This window comes from Macaca nemestrina, chromosome 15, assembly GCF_043159975.1.
Source record: "Macaca nemestrina isolate mMacNem1 chromosome 15, mMacNem.hap1, whole genome shotgun sequence".
Classification (NCBI taxonomy): domain Eukaryota; kingdom Metazoa; phylum Chordata; class Mammalia; order Primates; family Cercopithecidae; genus Macaca; species Macaca nemestrina.
In genome coordinates this window covers 26541831-26565497 of record NC_092139.1, presented here as the reverse complement: position 1 = coordinate 26565497, position 23667 = coordinate 26541831, and the positions used below count along the sequence as shown (strand labels likewise).

Genomic DNA, 23667 nt, shown 5'->3' with positions numbered 1-23667 from the left:
TGAATGTATTGTATTTATGGATATTTAAAATGTATAGAAATGTTAAGCATAAAAAGGATTTCAAAGATCTGTATGGAGCAACTGAGAGCTCAGGGTGAGGCCTCAGTCCCAGGGGCTCTGTTTATTCTCTTCCACATTAGGGATTTTCCAGTGAAAAGACAGGGAAGCCCTCTCCTAAGGCTTCGTGCCTGTGGCCCCAAAGATGTCTATGCCCTAATCCCCAGAACCTTGAATATGTTACCTTACATGGCGAAAGGGACATTGCAGATGTAATGAAGGGCAGGACCTTGAGGTGGGGACATTATCCTGGATCATCCAGTCTAATCATAGGAATCCTTAAAAGCAGAGAACTTTTCCTGGCTTTGGTAGGAGCAAGTGCCAAGATGGATAGAGGGTGAGGGAGATGCAACATTGCTGGCTTTGAGGATGGAGGAAGGGGCCACAAGCCAAGGAAAGTAGTGGTCTCTAGAAGCTGGAAAAAGCAAGGAAATGGAGTCTCCCTTAGAGCCTCCAGGAAAGAATGCAGCCCTGCAGACATCTGGATTTAGCCCAGAGAGATCCATGTTGGGCTTCTAACGTACAGAGCTATCAGATAATACATTTGTGTTGTTTCACATCACTGATTTGTAATAACTTGTTATGGCCACAATGGGAAACAAATACAGTGCCTATTAAACAAAACCCCATCCCCAGCATGGGAGCAGACATGCACATCTGCGTGTTGATCAGTTTCTTTCCTGAGAACAGATCTTTATGGGAATTTTACGGGGAGACCTGCTTCATGGGGCTGGCTTGGAGCAGATCTAGATCTTGAAGCACAGGCTCTGGTGACTATTTGTGCTACAAGGAAACTCCAACAGAGGCCAGTGTGGACGCAGAGACACCAGCGAGGAGACCACTATAGCAGGCAAGAGACCACGCTGAGTTGGACTTGGGTGGGGTGAAATCAACAGATTCTGAATACAATTTAATGGAAGAGTTGACAGTTAACAAACTGAATGTGGGGTATAAGAGAAAGAGAGCAATCAAGGATGATGTCATCATCTTTTACTGCCATGAGGAAAGATTGGAAAGTTGGGAAGTGTGGGGTGAGGGGATGTGAAGTCAGGAGTCCATATTTGGACATGCTAAGTCAGAGATACCTGTGAATCCTCCAAGCAGAGACATCAAGTAGTAAACAGCTGGATGGATAAGTCTGGTGTTCATGGCCAGGACCCAGGCTGGAAAAATCAGTGTCAGGGTTGTCAGTGTGGAGACAGCATTTACAGAAAATATTCCACCTCCTGGATGAGATCGCCTAGGAAGTGAGTGTGGATGGAGAGGAGGAAGAGACCAAGGACTGGGCTTTGGGGGCCCTCCAGGATTTACAGGTTGTGGAGATGAGGAGGAGACAGGAAAGGAGGCTGTAAAAGTGTGGCCAGTGAGGTGAGAGGAGGACTGGGTGACTGAAGATCTAACGGCAAGTGAAGAATGTCTTTCAACAGGAGGAAGTGGCCATCCGTGCCAAATGCTGCGGAAGGGTCAAGGGTGATGAGGACTGAGAATTGACCCCTGGATCTAGAAACATGGAATACAATGACAACCTCGACAAGACCTGTCTCAGCGGCACAGTGGGGAAGGGATTCTGATTAGAGTGAGTGGAAGAGAGAAGGTGTGGAGACAGGGAACATAGACAACTCTTTTGTGGAGTTTTAATGTACAAGGGTGAGGGTGGGAACATGGGGGCCTAGAATGGCTGGTTTCAAACTGGGCAATATTGCAGCATGTTCTCAAGCTGATGGGAATGGCCCAGAGCCAAACAGGGAAGATGATCCTGTAGGAAGGAGAGGAGAATCTTGCTGGAGGGATGTATTTAAGGAGGTAGAGAGGAACAGAGCACTGGTTCAGGATCAGCCTCGGGCACATGGACAATTCATCCGTACTAGAATGCTGAGCCTGTGGGTACAGATGCCAGCAAGCAGGTGAATGTGGTTCACAGAGAAGGAGTTCATAGACTTCCTTCCAATTGCTTCTGCTTACTCAGTAAGACCAGAAGGAAGGTCATCAGCTGAGATTTAAGTTGGGGAAGGTGGTGTTGAAGGTCAAAGGAGAGAGAAGGTGTGAAGTCATCACACAGGACTGTGGGGGAGTCATTCAGGACTCTGGAGGTGAAGTAGGATCCACCGGCACCACTGGGACCCCCGGAGGTCAGTGGTCAGGAATCTAACACAATTATCCTGCGCAAATGTGTGGATTTTTCCATCTTTGTTCAGCTTGAGGGTGCAGGTAGAGAGTTGGATCTCACGGAGGTTGGGATTTCTCCAGGTAAGTGTGAAGGTGGAAAAGAAAAGCAAGCAAGTGAGTGCTTGAAAGGAAGTGATTACAATGTGAGCCTGGAATCTAAGCTAGGAAGAAGGGATGTGAGGATGTGACAGAAGGTGGGGGAGACATAATGATGGAGAATGGATGTGATTGGGGTGGGGAGACATGATGATGGGGAACGGATGTGGTGGGGGAGACATGATGATGGGGAAGGGATGTGGTGGGGGAGATATGATGATGGGGAAGGGATGTGGTGGGGGAGACATGATGATGGGAGGGATGTGATGGGGGAAACATGATGATGGGGAGGGATGTGATGGGGGAGACATGATGATGCAGAGGGATGTGGTGGGGGAGACATGATGATGGGAGGGATGTGGTGGGGGAGACATGATGATGGGGAAGGGATGTGGTGGGGGATATGATGATGGGGAAGGGATGTGGTGGGGGACATGATGATGGGGAAGGGATGTGGTGGGGGATATGATGATGGGGAAGGGATGTGGTGGGGGACATGATGATGGGGAAGGGATGTGGTGGGGGAGACATGATGATGATGGGGAGGGATGTGGTGGGGGAGACATGATGATGGGAGGGATGTGGTGGGGGACATGATGATGGGGAACGGATGTGGTGGGGGAGACATGATGATGGGAGGGATGTGGTGGGGGAGACATGATGATGGGAGGGATGTGGTGGGGGACATGATGATGGGGAACGGATGTGGTGGGGGAGACATGATGATGGGAGGGATGTGGTGGGGAACATGATGATGGGGAAGGGATGTGGTGGGGGAGACATGATGATGGGGAAGGGATGTGGTAGGGGAGACATGATGATGGGGAGGGATGTGGTGGGGGAGACATGATGATGGGGAGGGATGTGATGGGGGAGACATGACGATGTGGAAGGGATGTGGTAGGGGAGACATGATGATGGGGAGGGATGTGGTGGGGGAGACATGATGATGGGGAGGGATGTGATGGGGGAGACATGACGATGTGGAAGGGATGTGGTAGGGGAGATATGATGATGGGGAGGGATGTGGTGGGGGAGACATGATGATGTGGAAGGGATGTGGTAGGGGAGATATGATGATGGGGAGGGATGTGGTGGGGGAGACATGATGATGGGAGGGATGTGGTAGGGGAGACATGATGATGGGGAAGGGATGTGGTGGGGGAGACATGATGATGGGAGGGATGTGGTGGGGAACATGATGATGGGGAAGGGATGTGGTGGGGGAGACATGATGATGGGGAAGGGATGTGGTAGGGGAGACATGATGATGGGGAGGGATGTGGTGGGGGAGACATGATGATGGGGAGGGATGTGATGGGGGAGACATGACGATGTGGAAGGGATGTGGTAGGGGAGACATGATGATGGGGAGGGATGTGGTGGGGGAGACATGATGATGGGGAGGGATGTGATGGGGGAGACATGACGATGTGGAAGGGATGTGGTAGGGGAGATATGATGATGGGGAGGGATGTGGTGGGGGAGACATGATGATGTGGAAGGGATGTGGTAGGGGAGATATGATGATGGGGAGGGATGTGGTGGGGGAGACATGATGATGGGAGGGATGTGGTAGGGGAGACATGATGATGGGGAAGGGATGTGGTAGGGGAGACATGATGATGGGGAGGGATGTGATGGGGGAGACATGATGATGGGGAGGGATGTGGTGGGGGAGACATGATGATGGGAGGGATGTGGTGGGGGAGACATGATGATGGGAGGGATGTGGTGGGGGAGACACGATGATGGGGAAGGGATGTGATGGAGGAGACATGATGATGGGGAGGGATGTGGTAGGGGAGACATGATGATGGGGAGGGATGTGATGGGGGAAACATTATGATGGGGAGGGATGTGGTAGGGGAGACATGATGATGGGAGGGATGTGGTGGGGGAGACATGATGATGGGGAGGGATGTGATGGGGGAAACATGATGATGGGGAGGGAGGTGGTGGGGGAGACATGATAATGGGGAAGGGATGTGGTGGAGGGAGACATGGTGATGGGGAAGGGATGTGGTGGAGGGTGGGAAGACATGATGGGGAAAGGATATGGTGGAGGGTGGGGGAGACATGATGGGGAAGGGATATGATGGGGGGAGACGTGGTAACAGGGAAGGGATGTGGTGGAGGGTGGGGGGAGACATGCTGGGAAAGGGGAGTGAAAAGGTGGTTGAGCCAACAGGTTCAAGGTTTTGGGAGGCCTGAAGATGATGAAACTTGGGGCAGTGGGTGAGCTGGAAAGAGAACCAGTGGTAATGAAGGAGTGGGAGCCTCAACATGAAAACCCAGCTGGAAGAAGTTGGTTACAGGGGATGCCATAGGGGCAGTCATGTGGGGAACAAGGACAAGATCACTAGAGAAGAGCAAGACAAAAAACGGACAGAAGAAGCATGCGTGTGGACATTGCTCATTGACGCAGCAAATGCTTTTTGCACATGTACTACACATCAGGCATGTGAGAGCTAACAGTGTATGTTGCAATCACCAAGAATTACAACAAGAGTAACTGAGGAAAGAGTGACAATGAGCCAGGTGCTATCTGCCTGTTCTCCTCCTCTTGAGGAGGCCCAGAGAGGGCAGTGACTTCTCCAAGGGCACACAGGGAGCTAATGACAGAGTTAGAACTAAAACAAAGGTCTTCTTCCTCCCACAGCAGAGCCTTCCATGGACAAAATCTGAGCCCTTGGCACATAACAGCCCTAAGAGGATCATGAGATCCTTTGTGTACAATTAATATAGGAACAAACAGCAGGAGCCTCAGCAAAGATGACCAGGAAAAGGACAGATAAGGTCTCCTGGGAGCTTCAAAAAGACAGGGCATTGCCCAAGGTCCTGGAGAGATGTAGAAGTCTGTAAAGTAAAATAGTATTTCAGGACAGTCAGTCTCCAGAAAGCACTGTGGTTCTCTTGCCTCTGGACCTTTGCACATGCTGTTCCCTTTGTCTGGAACACTGTTCCCAACTCTTCACCTGGATAATTCCTATTCATACAATAGAACTAGGCTTTCTGTTACTTCCTCCAGGAAGTCTTCCTTGACCTCTACTACTCTAAGCCTCAACGAGGGGACTCATCTGTGCTTCCACAGCCCCTTGTCCCTCCCAACTGTCACACTTTGTTTACACTGGGTTGCAATAATCTGTGGTGATAACCTGTTGGCTTTTCCCCACCACTAGAATATAGGTTTCCTGAGAGCAGAGAACACATCAGACTTGTTCTCTTATGAATCTCCAGTGCTAAACCCAGGACCCAGTAAACGTCTGTTACAACAATGAGGAAATATTAAATAGGAGTGATAAGACCTTCTGTATTGGATGCTGCTAGTACCCCAAACCCAGATCCCCTCAGCAGGCAGAGAACCTATCCCCAGAGTCTGGAAGTACCAGCTGTCAGTGGCTCACAGATGCCCCCTCTGAAGAAGCGCCCTGGACTGATCTGGATCACTGGCTCCCCCTGCCCCACCCCATTCCAGGATTAGCCCGCAGTTCCTGCAGTTCATTAATGACGAACAAACTGGGGATCAGCCCATAGTTAATGACTGACAGACAAGGATTATAAAAGGCCAGTCCCCTATGCCTTAAGCTGGAGCCAACTCTGTGGGGCGGGTCATGCCCCAGCGCTCTCCCTGGGGTCAGTCTACAGCCTGGCTTGGTTCCTTCCCCTGCCCTGACCCTCTGTCTTTCTTCTCAGAGCCCTCCTCCAATAAGTTACTTTCCCAAAAATCTATGTCTCAGGCTCTGCTTCTGGGGAACCCGACATCCACCTTGGCTGCCTCACTGATGGATAGACAAGTAGACAGACAGACAGACATATAGATGGGTGGATGGACACTAACAAATTGCTTTCATCTATTCCAATTCTCCCATGGGAAAGATGAGGAAACTGATGCCCAAGGAGGCTTTGTCTAGAACCTAGGCCTCCAGGGCTTTCCCTGCCTCCCCTCCACCCACCAGCACCTGAGGATGCTCTGGGGCCCCCAGCTCCCTCCCCACCACCTCCTGCTTGAATCCCCTGGAACCTGGCAGGCATGCTATCCTGGAGCAGAAAACCCTGACACCTAGAGCCCCAATCCTGGGCTCAGGCCCTGGGGGCTCCTCCTCCAGGGTGGGGCCTTTTTCTGGGGAGCCTGCAGAAGCTTCTGGGAAGGCAGCCTTTTCCTCAGTCAGTGGGCTGGAGGCAGTGGCTGGGCCAGATGTTTTGGTCTGAGGTGATCCAGCTGGGAAAAAGCAACAACAAAGAAAAGGATGTTAAGCAGAAGATGGGCTTTCTGAGGGGAAAATGTTTCCTCTTTCTCCTTCTGACTAATAATAGCTTACAACTATTGATCTCTCCCATGTGTCAGGCATTGCACTAAGCCCCTTACTTCTAGTGTTACCCCTCCCGACACCTCACTTTTTTTTCTTTAAAGACAGAGTCTCACTCTGTTGCCCAGGCTGGAATGCAGTGGCATGAACATAGCTCACTGTATTTGAACTCCTGGGCTTGAAAGATCCTCTCACCTCAGCCTCCCGAGTAGCTGACACTATAGGCACGCACCACCATGCCCAGCTTTTTTTTTTTCCCTCCCCTCCCTCCCTCCCTCCCTTTCTTTTTTCCTTCTTTTCTTTCTTTCTTGGCCTCAAGCCACCCAAATTCTCCTGCCTCAGCCACCCAAAGCACTGGGATTATGGGATAAGCCACCACACCTGGCTTCTCGTGTCCCTTTGAACCCTTAAAATAACACCGTGAAGTAGGTGACATTTTCATTGCACTGATAGGGAGACCTGGGCTCAGAGAAACTCAGTATTTGGCCAACGTCACACATCCAGTGTGTGGCAAAGGTGGGGTGTGAACTCAGGCAGTTGTAACACAGTCACAGTGCCTTGCTCAATTCCAGACATATGAGACTTCAAGCCCCTTAACATGCCACACAGTACACTAAACCCCTGAAGCTGAGCCAGCCCAGGTGGTCTCTGTCGCTTACAACCAAAACCACCTGAAATGTGATCTCAACCAGACAATAACCTCCCTGTACAGCTGGGCATGTGGGCATCTTACCTTTCCCCAAAGATTTGGCTTGGTTGGGTTTAGGAGAGTAGAGGGAACACAGGACTTTCCAGGGCCCATCGTGCTGGAGTGAGGCTTTCTCCGGAGTCACAGAGGGTTGCCTCTGCCCTTTCAAGAATGAGAACTTGAGCCCAGGAGTGGGGGACTCAGGGGAGGAGGTGTTTCTGCTAGGGCAGGGCATGGGCTTGGGAAGTCTTCCATTTCTCTGTTTGGTCTTCACCTCCATCTTTATTTCAGAGGCTGGAGCTGCAGGAGAAGCTGGGGACAGGCAGGGAGAGGAAGCTTGTCTTGGTCCAGGCCTGAGCTGCACCATATTCTCTAGGTTTCCTAGAGGTCCCTGCACCTTGGAGGCAGCTGGCTCTTGTGAAACACCTGCCCTGAGGCCAGAGGCACAGTCCAGTGGGTCCTCAAGGACATTCATGTAGGAGCCTTGGGGCAGCCTTTCCGAGTCATGGGTAGGTTCTTTATGATTGACCTTTCTTCTCAAGCCCAAATTGCAGGGCTCCTCCTCGGAGCTTTCTGGCTTCGTGCAAGCCCGATTTCCCAAGGAAGGTCCTTCGTTGGCCTCTGAGAGAGGCAGTATCTTTTGAGATAAGGGAGTTTCCTTAGTTCCAGATATCTCCTCTCGTGCCCCAGAAGTACAACCACTGGATGTGCCCACCTCCCTACTGGGAGACTCTCCTCTGCTCTCTTGGGGAAAGCCTAGGAGAGCCACATAGTCTCCCTCAAAGTCCTGGCTGACCACCTCACCCATCCTGAAGGCCATCTCCCCACGCCGGGCTTGCTCCACCTTGATAAGTCCTGGATACTTGCTCCCATATGTCCTGCCCTTACCCTTGGCCAAACTCTGGGCAAAAAGCACCTGGTTGTCTGGAGAGCTGGCCTGGTGCAACTCTTGAGGGCTGCTCAAATCCAGTGCCTCTAATGGAAGGGGCCCCCAGGCTTGGCAGAGGGCATTCACTACTTGGGGTTGGTCATCCACAAACTCTGGGCTGGTTATCTTGGTCCAAGGCACAGAGGCAATCCCATTTTCTGATGCTATCAAGCAGTTGTGTAGGGGACTTCCCTCAAAGTCGCTGTTGATGGCCTCCAGCCATTCTTGGGTGAAAAGTATAGGATAGGCTGGCTCAGGAACAGGCTTCTTCTCCACTGTGCAGAGGTCCAGGGAGAGGCATTTGATCATGATGCAGACGGACTGCTCCTCCTGGGGCTCCACTTGGAGGTAGAAGTCACCCTGGCGCAATAAGAGAGGGTTGAGGGGAGCCAAGTGGACCACAACTTCATCCCTCAGACAGAGTGGCCAGCCCTCATGTAGGAAGAGGCAGTGGGAGTAGGGAGCCTGTGGAGAGAAGGGGATGGCATCAGAGAACCTGGCCCTGAAAGGCTCCACCCTTGGATCTGCTCCATTCCCTCTCCCACGTGGAATCTGGAACAGGTCAGGGACTAGGATGAGGCAGCATTTAGGAGGCACTCACTGTCAAGGTTGTGCAAAGGTTGCCTCTCCTGCCCCACCCTTGTCCTGGCCCTGACTTTGGAAATTCTTGCTAGCCTACTGACCTAAGTGAGAAAGCTCAGAGCACCATGCACTAGTTAGCAATCAGCTTTCCCAAGTGGTCCCCTTGCTTGGCTCATGCTCCCTTCCTCTCCCCATCTATCCAGAACATCTCCCAACCCAGCTCAAGCCTTAGCCCTCCATGTGAAAGCCAGGGAGACATGGTTTAGACAAAGGTCTATGTCACTAATTTGTGTAAATTGCTTAACTTCTTTGAGCCCCAATTTCCCTATCTGCAAATAGGATAATAATACATGTCAGTATTACTGGGTTGGTATGAGGATTAAGTGAGATTATACAGATATGCCTCAATTTATGGTGGGGTTACATCCTGGTAAATCCATCATAAATTGAAAATATCACAAGTCAAAAATGCATTTAATGTACCTAATCTACAGAACATCATAGCTTGTTTAGACTAGCCTATCTTAAATGTGCACAGAGCACTTACATCAGCCTATAGTTGGCCAAAATCATCTAGCATCTAGCACAATGCCTATTTTATAATAAAGTATTGAATATCTTATTGAATTTGGATAGTGTACTGAGGGTGAAATAGAAACAGTATTGAATGAAAAGTCAGGAAATCTGACCCTGCCACTAACTTACTAGATGACTGTCCAGTTTTTCCTGACCCAAAGGTTATTCTGGGCCAGAATATTTATTATTTATTTGTTTGTTTATTTATTTCTCATTAATGGCTAACAACATGAAGGTTTATTTGTTTATTGTTTATTTATTTCCCATTAATGGATTACAACATGAAGGTAAAGCAAAACTGAAAAAAAAAATTTTTTTAAACAGAGGTTGCCAGCAATTCCCTGTATAGGTGGACATAGCGGGTCATTCTGGAACAGGCTGTGACCTAAGTGATCCCTCTCAGTTGAGGCTCTCCACTGGGCTGTGCGGGACCAGTGTTCAACAGTGACACCATGTGGCAACAACGGAAACAACAGCTCCACCGGGCTGACAACAGGTCTTTCTTTAACTGGCTTTTGAAAAAAGAGTCTGAGTTCTGCGGATTGAGTAAGTCCCAGACAATCTTATATAATTTGGATGTTTGTGTGGGAGATGTACAGAGAGTGAGACTGAATTTCCTGTTAATGAAGCAGGTGTTTCCTGGAATTATTGATTGGGGAAATAGTGAGATCTGACCATAGTTATACCTTACATTGATAAACCCATTTATATCAGTTATATTGTAGATTGGGCTGCCTCAGAGAAGCTGAATATCCATAAACCTTCATGAGTCTGTAGGTTTCTCGACCCTTTTAACTTAGCCCTCTTGGATTTGCAATGTGCTTTCTCTCTCACCTTCTCATTGAATGAGAAAAAACATCCCAGCCATTTTTTTGCAAACAGCAAAGCACCATAGTGATGATGGCTTTGATTGTCTCACTTGACTTTCACAGTAACTCAGTTTGGTGTAGGCAGTTCAGGCATTATTATTCTCATTTTACAGATGATGCAACTGAGGCTCAGTGTGGTAAAACATTTGGCTCATAGCCACACAGTGGATAAACATCATGGACTTGGACCTAGGCCTTCACATTTGAAGTCAGCTGTATCTGTCCCCAAGCCCCACCAGACTTTATGTGAAGGTGGCTGCCTCTGGGTGATGGCGGCTGGAGAGGCAGACTTTGAGGCTGCCATGCTCTTATTTCAGATGGAGAAACAAGGAAGTGGGATAGTGATAGCCAATAGCTACTGGGCACTTGCTGCATGTCAGAGTCTGCCCTAAGCCATGTGTGTCATCTTCATGTGTTAGGTGCTGTGTTATTAACGTTTCTGCTTGACACATAAGGAAACTGAAACTCAGAGAGGTGACATGGATCTCCCAAGTTCACAGTGATAAGTTTGGATTTGAACCTGGGGCATCTGACCCCAGAAGCCATCCCGTTAATCCCACATGACTTCCCACTGCTCTGAGGTTGACAGATATTTGCCTATTGTTACAATTAGATTAAACTCACCTACAAGGAAAAATAAAGACATGGAAAGGTTACCTTGAGGAAGGGGCCAGTGCAAATGAAGTTTAAATGGCCAAATAAGGGAAGTGGGCAATTGTGTAGCTTGTCAGGGAGAAGAAATAAAGATAGGAGAGCATCTGCATGAAATAGTGTCATGTGAAAGTGGCTGCAAATGTTTCCATGAGAAGCTCCCTTCTTCTCCAATACCAGTTCCCATGTATTGAGCTATTTCTATGAACCAGGCTCTGTGCTAAGCAAGTAAAATAGATTCTCTCATTTTCCTTCTGGTTCCTAACCCTGGACTTTTAGCTGCCACATTCAATTTACTTGTACCACTGAAATGATGCACACAGTCCCCACCCTTCCTTGTTGCTTCTGATGAGCTGTGTCCCTGACAGGCAGTGAGTAACTCAGGACAGGCTGATGGGACCTTAGAACCTCGTTGTGATTCTTGAGGCTGGGGTAGCAGGAGGGTGAGCATTAATAACAATAGGGCAGGGAGCAGTCGGGAAACCCATGAAAGGAATGGCAGGTTCCTGCGGTGGACATTTGAGGACTTGGTCTCCTCAGGCTTCTCTCATCCTTTCCTTTTCTTTTTTTTTTTTTTTTTTTTTTGAGATGGAGTCTCACTCTGCCACCCAGGCTGGAGTGCAATGGCATGATCTCGGCTCACTGCAACTTCTGCCTCCTGGGTTCAAGCGATTCTCCTGCCTCAGCCTCCCGAGTAGCTGGGACTACAGGTGCATGCCACCACACCCAGCTAATTTTTGTATTTTTAGTAGAGATGGGGTTTCACCATCTTAGCCAGGCTGGTCTCGAACCCCTGACTTCGTGATCCGCCTGCCTTGGCCTCCCAAAGTGCTGGGATTAGAGGCATGAGCCACCACTGCCGGCCTTCTCATCCTTTTCTTAAAACAGCTCCACCCTCTGACCATAGAAGTAGACACATGACTCAAGCTTTGTCAATCCTGGTTCCCCACTCCTCTGGCCACAGTGATTGGTCCAGGAATGGGCATATGACCCAAGCCTGGCCAGTCAGGATCCTTCCTTGAGATTTTTCTATGTGCAGTGGATGGGAAAGAGTTTATTTTCCTCTCTAGGGTAGAAGATAAATCCTTGAGCTTCCCTGGGTTCCAGCCTCGTGGGAACACTTAGCCTGGAAGAATAATGCCAACAAGCAGCGCGAAGCATAGACTAGGGACAGAAAGGGTCTTCAAGGGGTTTGATCAGTGGATCAACTTGGGCCTGAGGCCTGATCCACCCTTCCCTGGTCTGAGTGAGGATTCTGTCGTTTGCAGCCAATGAGTCTGGCTAAAACAGTTTTCTCTCCACTTTGCCTTGGCAGAGGCCTCCCTGAGATCTGAGTTTGAAGAGGTCACAGGGGAAGAAAGCAAGAGTCCTTTCTTTGCTTGAGAAAGGACTCAAGAGTCCAGGGGCTCTGGGGAAGCTCTAGCACCTTCTCTGCTATTTCCACTGAAGCTGTCCCACTTCACCCAAGGCACTTGGCAGTGCCCACAATGTCAGGTGCAGGGCAGGCTCCCCAGGACCAGGGAGCCCCCAAGGATGCCTTTATTCAGGCCTTCTTCTCTGCTGGTGACAGTACAATGTAATGAACTCATAGATGTCACAGGGTAAAGCCCCCTCGATCTGGGAGGCTGAAATCTCCCCTTGGGCAAGCAATGATACTTGGAAAGTCCCCACACACACTCCGTTCCCCGTGAAACAAGACACATGCCAGCCCACCTCCTTCTCTGCCCGCCTCTAGCCCCAAGACTTTCTGGGATAGCTTTGCCCCTGGCCCTGTTTCCCTCTCGACTTACACAGGCTGCTTCTCGCACTTGCTCACACAGGCGCTTGGCAGGGATCAGGAAATCCAGAAGGAAGCTCAGTCCATCCCCCTGGAAGTCAGAGTCCAGGAGACGGAACACCTGACCCAGGACAGTGGGTGCTGTGGCCTCGAAAGGAGGATAGAGGCCCGCCAGGGCATGCTGGACAGCTGTGTCGAGGGGTGGAGGGTCCTGTGGGGGACAGGAGGAAGGGGTGATAATAGCAATGATAATAAGGACAGAGGCCACTTCCCGTGACCTTCCAGGCCCCATATGCCTAAGGCCCCTGCTAACTCTCTGACTTCCTCTCCTACCCCACCCCCCTCACTCACCACTGCCAGCCACACTGGCCTTCTTTCCTGTTCCTCAAACACACTAGGCACAATCTCACCTCAGGGCCTTTGCACTGGCTGTTCCCTCTGCCTAGAATGCTCTTCCTCAAGACAGCCTCATTCCCACACCTCTTGCAGGTCTTTGCTCAAATGTCATCTGCTGATCCAAGGAGACGTGTAGGAATAGGGGTCTGGGGGTGGGCATTCAGGTCAGGGTCAAAGAGAAAGAGGATTCTGCCATTGCCCCAGTCTGACCGCCTGGCTGGCCTGCAGGCCTGTAGCCTGAAGCTGAGCCACAAGGGAAGCCCAGCCCAGATCAGACAGCCCCAGTCCACGTGCAGACGGGAGAGTGAGAATCAGTGATTGCTGTTTTGCCACTGCGCTTTGGGGTCATTTGTCACTCAGCAATAACTGATACAAGTCCACGGCTGCAGACCGTATAGCCAGCTGCCTCCATGGACCTCCTAGATGCCTCTCAGCCACCAACCGCCAACACATCAGACCCAATCTGGCAACTTCCCAAACCTGCTCCTCCCCCAGTCCTATCTCAGTGATGACCCCACCGCCCAGTCAGGCTCCTAGGCCAGAAATCTGCTCACAACACTGCTTCTCCTCCTGCGTCCCGACCCACAAACAGCCCTCAGCAGTGTGTCCCACACCACTTCCCCTCCGCCAACAGCTCTCCAGCCAGGTACTCCGCTCTGTCCCCTGCTCCCCGCCCTCATCCAGGCTTCACCGCCTCTTCCAGGAAGGGATCCAGAAGGCAGTCAGCCCGTTCCACTGGCAGTCAGAGTCCAGGAGAAGGAACACCAGGCCCAGGACCCAGGATCACCTGACTCCTCTCCTTGGCTGCCAAATTCTCGTCTTTCTCACCCCAGCCAGTTTCCACCAGGACCCCAGAGTGACCTTTCTCAAACGCAAACCTGGCCTCATCAGTCTCTGCTCCAAACCTCTCAAGGGTTCCCACTGTCTTCAGGAAGCATTAGCCTCCAGTAATCCAGCTCCCCTGAGCTCTGGCAGCTGCCCTCCGCCCGCCTCCCCTCCAGCCTTGCTGCCCCTCTCCATGCTTTGGCCACAGTGGCACATGCCTTCCCTCGTTCACCTCCAGGTCTCCGCACATGCAGTGTCCTCCTGCTAGAATGCCCTTCACTTCCACCCCTCCTCACCTGGCCAACTCCTCATTCAAGACTCAGGTCAGCCATCACCTCCTCCAGGTGATTTTCTTGGGTGCCCCCACTACCCAGTGAGATCAGGTGTCCCCTTTTCTGGGCTCCTATAGTGCCCTTATTACAGCAGTTCCCATCTAAAGGCAGGTGTAATGGGTAGAATGACCTCCAATGATGCCCACATCCTAATCTCTGGAACCTGTGAACGTGCTACCTTATAAGACAAAGGTGAGTTAAGGCTACAGATGGAATTAATTTTGCTAATCAGCTGACTTTAAAACAAGGAGACCATCCTGGATTAGACAAATGGGCCCAGTGTAATCGCCAGGTGGAAGAGGATGCAGAAGAGGGAAGGGTAAGAGGAAAAGTGATTATGGGCCAGGGGCGGTGGCTCACACCTATAATCCCAGCACTTTGGGAAGCCGAGGTGGGAGGATCACCTGAGGCTAGGAATTTGAGACCAGCCTGGGCAACATAATGAGATCCTATCTCTTCTTACATTAAAAATAATAAATAGGCTGGGTGTGGTGGCTCGTGCCTGTATCCCAGCACTTAGAGAGGCCGAGACAGGCGGATCCCTGAGGTCAGGAGTTCAAGGCCAGCCTGGCCAACATAGCAAAACCCCATCTTTACTAAAAATACAAAAAGTAGCCAGATGTGGTGATGCGTGCCTGTAATCCCAGCTACTTGGGAGGCCAAGGCATGAGAATTGCTTGAACCTGGGAGACCGAGGTTTCAATGAGCCGAGATGGCGCCACTGCACTCCGGCCTAGGTGACAGAGCAATAATAAATAAAATAAAATAATAAATAAATAGCAGAAATACGACAACAGAAGCAGGATCAGAGAGCTGTTATGTTGCTGGCTTGGAACACAGAGCAGGAGCCAAGGAATGTGGGAGTCTCCTAGAAGCTGGAGAAGGCAAGCAAATGGATTCTCCCCTAGAGCCTCCAGAAGAGAAACAGCCGTGCAAGACTTTGTTTTTGGCCCAATGAGATGCATGTCAGGCCTCTGATCTTTTATTACCTGCAAGATACTACACTTGTGTAGCTTGAAACTAAAGTGCCTGATCATTTGCTGCAGTGGCAACAGGAGGCAGGTACAGCAAGCACTGGCTTCTTTTCCTCTCTCGGGCCTTGGTGTCTGCACAGGACCCAGCACAAACAGGTGCTTCATAAATTTTATGGCAGAGGGAACAAAATGTCCCTCTCTGAACCACAATTTTTCTTGTCTTTTCTTTCTTTTTTTTTTTTTTTATTGAGAAAGAGTCTTGCTCTGTTGCCCAGGCTGGAGTGCAGTGGCCCCATCTCTGCTCACTGCAACCTCTGCCTCCCTGGTTCAAGCGATTCTCCTGCCTCAGCTTGAATAGCTGGAATTACAGGCATGAGCCACCATGCTCAGCCTTTTTTTTTTTTTTTTTTTTTTTTTTTTCAAAGACAGGGTCTTGCTCTGTCGCCCAGGCTGGAGTGCAGTGGTGCTATCTCGGCTCACTGCAGCCTTGACTTCCTGGGCTCCAGCAATCCTTCCACCTCAACCTCCCAAGTAGCTGTGGCCCACAGGCACCCACCACCACGCCTGGCTGATTTTTGTATTTTTGGTAGAGATGGGGTTTCACCATGTTGCCCAGGCTGGTCTGGAACTCCTGAGCTCAAGCTATCCACCCACCTTGCCTTCCCAAAGTGCTGAGATTACAGGCATGAGCCACTGTGCCTGGTCAGAACTACCATTTTTCTGTCAAACAGACAAGTTGGACTAGGCCAGAGGCTTCCACCCAGGTATGGTCTTAGGAACCATGGGTCATGAGCCTCATGGGGGCCCTTCTAGTTGCCTCAGCCTGGTTGCAAGCTCCAGGTCCACCTGCTGCCCAGGGGTGCAAAGGGAGATGAGAATAAATAAGGACCCCACTCAAAGGGAGCTTATTTAGGAAGGAAAAATCATTTTAGTAAATGAGGCCCCTGAAGAAAGAGAAATACAGTAGGAACTCTGAGGAGGAGGAGGGTGACATTTCTCAATGCCAGCAAGATTCCAATGCCAGGAGGCTTTTATGGAGGACCGAGGCTCCCTCCCACCCATAGCCCACACAGTGCTGGGCGCAGGGAGCCGCCATCACTATTTGTAGAATGAATGAGTGAATGAATGACTGTCCACAGCCCACGGTGACGGAAACAGGGTCCAGGCACTGCCACGGCCGTGAGCTCAGGATGATGGACCAACAGGCACCTGGTGCTGAAATCACACATACCCAGGAGGTTTTACACTGAGGTGGGGGGAGAGGCCTTCAACTTGGCAGAACAGGGAAAATCTCATCTGGCCTGGTATCCTCTTCTAATCCCCCCCAACCCCACCAATCATGGTCAAACCCTGACATTTCCCACCCCATGCAATCCTGGGAGCAGTCCCCTCCCCTGCCGTGTGCTGTCCCCACTCCCTCCTCTCTCCTGAGACGTGGACTCTCCTGAGACACGGCCTTTCTGTTGAGACACCGGCTCCGGCCTCTCTGTGCACCCTTGAGTAGGTCCTTTCCCTCTCTGGACCTCTTTCCTTGTGTAAAGAAAGCATACTGAGCTGGGCTAAGCTTGTTTTGTTTTGGTTGTAGAAATTTAATGATTCATGATGACTTTCTTTTTTTTTTTTTTTTTTTTTGAGACGGAGTCTCACGCTGTTGCCCAGGCTGGAGTGCAGTGGCGCGATCTCGGCTCACTGCAAGCTCCGCCTCCTGGGTTCACGCCATTCTCCTGCCTCAGCCTCCTGAGTAGCTGGGACTACAGGCGCCCGCCACCGCGCCCGGCTAATTTTTTGTATTTTTAGTAGAGACGGGGTTTCACTGTGGTCTCGATCTCCTGACCTTGTGATCCGCCCACCTCGGCCTCCCAAAGTGCTGGGATTACAGGCTTGAGCCACCGCGCCCGGCCCATGATGACTTTCATGATTTTTAGCATCTCCTCATATCATGTATACTATTAGCACTTACTCTTTTTCTTCAAATCTACTCACTTTTTCAAAACTTACATAATTGTGTTTTTCAGTGAGACTCTATATCATCACAGCAGTTACGCGAGTGGAGCCAGACTGCCGGGGTTCAAACTCTGGTTCTGTCACCTACCGGTTGTGTGTACCTGGCAAGTCAGATTTAACTCGTTGTGCCTCAGTTTCCTCATCTGTAAAACGGAGACTGTAATTACACCCACCTTAAAGAGCTGATCAAGATTGGGTGAGGTAATACATGCGAATTCTCTGCACAGGACTAGCATTTAGTAGGTGCTCATTAAGTAAGAGCCATCACTACAATTTCTGTGGTCATATTATTATTGTTATTATTATTTTGTGGTCTTAAGGAGCAGAGAGCTTAATAAGCAAGAAAGAAGGAAAAAGGAAACAGCTCCCCCTTATGGAGACAGAGGGAGGGGAGATTCTAACAAAGAGATAACCCCGTGTGCTGCGGGAAAAGTGGCTGCTTATATAAGGAGGCTGGAGGAGGTGGTGTCTGATTTGCACGGGGCTCAGGGAATTGGTTTGACCAGGCATGTCACTCATGTAGCCCACGAAAAAACTGGCCTTCCTACCCTAGCCTTTTAATATGCAAATACAGGGCGCCATGATGTTCTACACACGTGGGGATATGTGGGGGCGGCTATGTTACCAGGCACATCTCAGGGCAAGGACAAAAAGAAGAAGGTAGGAATCACCATGTTTGGGTGGATCTGTGGAAATATAATAATTGTTGTTACATCATCACTGTAAATGGAAAAATAACTGTAAACTGGCATAAATAGAATGTAACTCCAAAAATAAACTGATGATGCATTGGATGGTTTTTATATTATTTCATTTATAAAAATATATTTAACTATATTACTCATTATATAAGGTATATTTTTTGTTTACTGTTTGTATTTCTATGAAAATAAACTACTTAAAAAAAATAAAAGTAAACAATGTAAAGGAATAGTGCCATTAAATTCTAGGGACATCTGGTCACCTCTTGGAGCCTAAGGGTATCTTCTCCCTCTCTTTCTCCCAAATGCATCAGGGAGATGTTAAAGACATCACCAGAGGAAGGCTTCCTCCTTAGGACTGGAGAAGCTCAGAGAATTTGAAAGGAACTGACTGTCTCATCACTGGTTCCATGTCATTTAGTTCCAGTCTGTGACATACCTTGTGTCTAACCAGGCCCCATTCCTGGCCCCTATACTATGCTCTTGACCTTCTGGACTGACCCAGGGAATCTTGCAGGTGCAGAGGGACATAGAAAACTACCTGCTTACAGTGCTTATATCTGGGCAGTGGAGTAGGGGTGTGTGTGTGTATACTTCTATTTCAATGTCTTCGCAATGAGCCACTGCTATTATTATTATTATTATTTTTTTTTTTTTTTTTTTTGAGACAGAGTCTCACTTTGTTGCCCAGGCTGGAGTACAGTGGTGCAATCCTGGCTCACTGCAACCTCTGCCTCCCGGGCTCAAGCGATTCTCTTGCCTCAGCCTCCCGTGTAGCTGGGATTACAGACACCCACCACCACGCCCAGCTAATTTTTGTAGTTTTAGTAGAGATGGGGTTTCACCATGTTGGCCAAGCTGGTCTTGAACTCCTGACCTCAGATGATCCACCCACCTCGGCCTTCCAAAGTGCTGGGATTACAGGCATGAGACACCGTGCCTGACCCCATTATAATCTTAAGTATCATTTTTGTCAAGTAGAATAGACAAATATAAAGGGCACAGGCTGATGCCTTTTTAACCTATGTATGAGCCCCTGTAACCACTTACCCAGATCAAGAGACAGAAGATCTCCATACTCCAGAAAGAGGCCCCTTGCCAGTTATCTATGTCATCACTGTGATCTGCATCCTGACCTCAGGGAAACAGTGAGTTAAACTATCTTTCCCTGATGTGCCTCAGTTTCCCCTTCTGCACATAGATGGGATGCTGATTCCTATCCTACCTCATTCAGATGATCGTTCTAGAGACACAAGGAGCTAGTGGATGTAGAGGGTCTTGAGGAAAGTCAAAGGCATCGCTGCTGCTGTTATTGCTATTCATTCTTATTTACTTTTATTCATCCTGTCAGCCCAAGCTTAAGACCCAGCCTCTGTGTGAAGCATCACCCCTCTCCTCGTCTCTCCCTGTGTCCACTGCTGTCACTGCAGTTATAACAACAGTCTCCAGGTGGCTACTGTGCCCAGGTCCCCTACTTGCATTCTCTTGCTTAGCCCACACAACGGTGCCAGGAGCCAAGTAGGAACGACCCACTTTGCAAGTCAAGAAACCGAGGCTGACCTTGCCCAAGACCACAGAGAAGAGAGAGACAGAGCCAGGATCCAATCCAGATTGGGGCCTGCCAAGTCTGCCCAGATCCTCCATTGTCTCCTGCCACTCCCTCTGCCTGGGGACCACCAGCTGTGGGGACTGACGATCCCAGCTGCCTGTCCTTCCCAGTTTCTAGAGGAACCTGAAGAAACTGTTTACCTCTCACAGAGCAAGGCTCAGAGACTGGGACGCCCTTGGCTTTCACAAATTGGCTCAGTTTGCCACACACTGTTACCATTTCAGGGGCAGCCAGTAAAAAGGAAGAATGTTCCAAGTTAACAGGGCTTCGAGCTCTTGGCCAGCACATTACCCACTACAGGCCTGAACCCCAGGGGCTCATAAGCCGTCCAAGTATTGGAGGAAGCACACCGTGGTGGGTGTGGGGGTGCCCAGGCGGCTGCAGGAAGGAACGCTAGCCACTCTCATTCCCAATCCACCCGGCAGCCCAGCCTGGGACCACAGGAACCCAAACACCAGACGTGGGCGTCTCAACATGATTTCCATGAAACTTAATAGACGTGTTTCCATTCCTTCCCAGTGAGCACAGCTTGCAGCCCGCCTGGGCCTTTAACTGTTCCCAGGCAGGAGCCAGCGGGTGTGAGGCTGAAAAGGAAGAAGACCAGACGAGCCACAGCCCCCTTACTGCAGCCCAAGGCCAGAGGAGGAGTTCACCAAGGGGACAGGCAGACCTGTCTGCTGTCCCGCGCTGCTGGCCCCTACACCACGCTCATGACCTTCCGGACTGACCCAGGGAAGCTTGTAGGTTCGGAGGGACTACTTGCTCGCAGCAGTTATACCTGGGCAGGGGAGTAGGGGCGTGTGTATACTTCTATTTCAATGTCTTTGCAATGAGCTACTATTATCATAATCGTAAGTACCACTTTTATCAAGTAAAATACACACATATAAAAGGCACAGGATGATGCTTTTTTACCTACGTATGAACCCTGTAGCCACTGACCCAGATCAAGAGACAAAAGACCTCCACTACTTCAGAAACAGGTCCCTTGCCAGCCAACTCTCCCACCCCTGACTATTGGAATTTTTTTTTAAAGAAAACAGTGTCATACAGTATGATCGACAGTAGGAGTAAAACCACGTAAGCCTAGAAAAAAGTCCAAGTAGACATTAAGTGTTAACGCAGTTACTCCTGAGGACTGTGCGGGGCAGGGGCCTCGTAAGGCAGCCTTTTAATTTTCTTCATAGTTTGCTGGATTTTCCAAACATTTCGTAACCAGCTTGTATAGCTTTTATAATCAGGAGAGGAAAAAATAAAAGTGTGAGTGTATGTGTTTTTAAGGCTGGTTCCCTTTGTAAATGCTCTCACCAGATGTTGTTAGCTGGACCTTCTGAGATGTGGACTAAGCCTTTCTTTTCTTTTTCAAGACAGAGTTTTGCTCTTACTGCCCAGGCTGGAGTGCAATGGTGCAATCTCGACTCACTGCAACCTCCGCCTCCTGGGTTTAAGCGATTCTCCTGCCTCAGCCTCCCAGGTAGCTGGGCTTATGGGCACCTGCCAACACACCCAGCTAATTTTTTGTATTTTTAGTAGAGACAGGGTTTCATCATGTTGGCCAGGCTGGTCTCAAACTCCTGACCTCAGGTGATCCACCCACCTTGGCCTCCCAAAGTGCTGGGATTACAGGCGTGAGCCACCGCGCCCAGCTGGACTGAGCTTTTCTTAAAGGTACAGATTTATCCATTTACTGAAACGGGCAAAGATTTTAGTATCACTTAGCATCTGCTGCCTCCTTACTTGGGAAGAGAGGACTGATAAAAGCTAAAATGGACAGAGTCCTAGGACTACCTTCAACCTCTGCCCTGTTCCTTGGGGGGAAAAAAATGCCTAGGGAAGGTGAGATTCTGTCCCTGACTCGCTGGGTGACCCTTCCCCATCTACAAAAGGGAGGCACTGGGCATATCTATCTCCAAGGGCCCTTCCAGTAGGGGCATTCTAGAATTCAAAGTATAATCAGGGGCCAGGTGCAGTGGCTCTACAAAAAATAGAAAAACTTAGCCAGGCATGGTAGCTCATGGTAGTCCCAATTACTTGAGGCACTGAGACAGGAGAATCACTTGAGTCCAGGAGGTGGAGACTGTAGTAAACTATGACCACACCACTGCACTCCAGCCTGGGCAGAGCGAGTTCCCAACTCCAAAAAAAAAAAAAAAAAAGTATATTCGAGTTCAAGAAGGTTTGGAGCTGGGATGTGGTTTCTAAATGGGATCAGTTAATCCTCAGTTGGTGAGAAGGTTTAAAAAGATCTGTCTTGGCTAGGCATGGTGGCTCACGCTGTCATCCCAGCACTTTGGGAGGCTGAGGCAGGCAGATCACCTGAGGTCAGGAGTTCAAGACCAGCCTGGCCAACGTAGTGAAACCCCGTCTCTACTAAAAATACAAAAACTAGCCGGGTGTGGTGGCGGGTGCCGATAATCACAGCTACTCAGAAGGCCGAGGCAGGAGAATTGCTTGAAACTGGGAGGCAGAAGCTGCAGTGAGCAGAGATCTGGGCCACTGCACTCTAGCCTGGGCGACAGAGTGAGATCCGTCCCAAAAAAAAAAAAAAAATCTGTCTCATTCATCTTCCTGCCTCAGGCCTAGGGAGAGTCAGTCTAAACCAACAGCCACAGGTATAAATAAATGCTTCCAGGGGCCTGACAGGTAACATGAAGACAGACATTGGCTGAATGTGAGAAAGCCCTCACTTCCACCCTTTGGAGATAGTCAGCCTCAGCACCAGAGAAGCAATAGGGAATAGAGGGGCTTGGGGCACACACCCCTTCTCATCCGCATGAGCTGAGTGTTGCTTCGGCCCAGCACCACCTGATCTACTGATTTTTCAGTAAAACCTCCCAATTTTGAAAAAGTTGGCGAAGCCAAACACATTTGTGAGCCAGACACAGTCCAGCGGGTGTCAGGTTGTAGCTTCCAGTCTCAGTGACCTGGGACACTCCTCCTGAACTTCTCCAGGCTGGGGATTCTAGAACCAGCATTCTGTGGCTCTGGCTGCCAGGAAGTTCTTGCTCACTTCCAACTAAAACTTCTGCGTAAAGTTCTTTTTATTTTTGTGTGGGTGGAGGTATGAGTGAGTATTGGCTCGTAGAAAAAAACTTTCAGAAACTGGAAAAACAGCCCTGATGCCGTGAACTGAGAAGTGAGTGGGTGTCAGAAGACCCACGTTCAAGTCCAGCTCTGTCTGTATCATCGGCGTGACCTCGACCCCCTTCCCCTCACTGAGCCTTAGTTTTGTATTTGTTCCTTTCTCTCCCTCTCCCCTTTCCCTCTGCCCTGGCCTCACCATCTCCCACCCAAATCACAGCATGATCACAATTGTAACCAGAGCTACTTCCTGCTGTCTTGTGTGTTAGGCCCGCACTAAGCATTTTCCATTAACTATTTTATCTCAATAATTCTATGGGCTGGGTATTTTTATTCCCATTTTACAAGTTAAGAAACTGAGCTCAAGGCTCTACGGCTAGTAAATGGTAGAGCTGGGGTATGACCCTGGGCACATAACCACCAGCCGTCCTGTCTCTTTCCCCGGGCTCCCTGCTACCACGCCAGGCTCCTCTTAGCCATCACAGTGGGCTTCCTAACACAGAGATCCAACTGTGATCCTCCACTGCTCAACAACCTCGGGTGGCTCCCTATTGCCTTAGCAACTCACTGGCCTGGTGCTGTGGCCTGTCAGTCAGTTCCCAGCCTACCTTCCCTACTTCTTCTAAACATACGTTATGCTGTAGCCCAGGGCTTTCCAATCATCATGGGCCCCGTTCATGAGGTTCTTTCTGCCATGTTCACATATTCTAATTTGTTAATGGCTTAATATTTTTATTAATTATTATTTACTTAACGTTTGACTTTTTGTCAATTCTTTTTTAACTTAAATTTAGTTTTTGACTGGGTGTGGTGACTCACGCCTATAATCCCAGCACTTTTGGGAGGCCAAGGCAGGAGACTCGCTTGAGCCCAGGAGTTCAAGACCAGCCTAGGCAACACAGGGAGGCCCTATCTCTACAAAAAATTAAAAGTTAGCTGAGCATGGTGGCACACACCTGTAGTCCTAGCTGCTTGGGAGGCTGAGGTGGGAGGATTACTTGAGCCTGGGAGATAGAGGCTGCAGTGAGCTATGATCATACCACTG

The 23667-nt window shown here is 49.7% G+C and overlaps 1 protein-coding gene across 3 annotated transcripts in view; it reads right to left on the bottom strand.

The window, feature by feature from the left end:
• Nucleotides 1-23667, bottom strand: part of LOC105496324 (KIAA1755 ortholog) — a 49204-nt gene that overhangs the window by 22272 nt on the left and 3265 nt on the right. For all 3 annotated transcript variants that reach the window (XM_011766656.2, XM_071079339.1, XM_071079340.1), the window contains exons 2-4: nt 12714-12911; nt 7363-8710; nt 6344-6541 (exon numbers count right to left, since the gene is read on the bottom strand). In XM_011766656.2, coding sequence (XP_011764958.2) covers nt 6344-6541; nt 7363-8710; nt 12714-12911 — 1744 coding nt within the window. The remainder of the gene's footprint in view (nt 1-6343; nt 6542-7362; nt 8711-12713; nt 12912-23667) is intronic.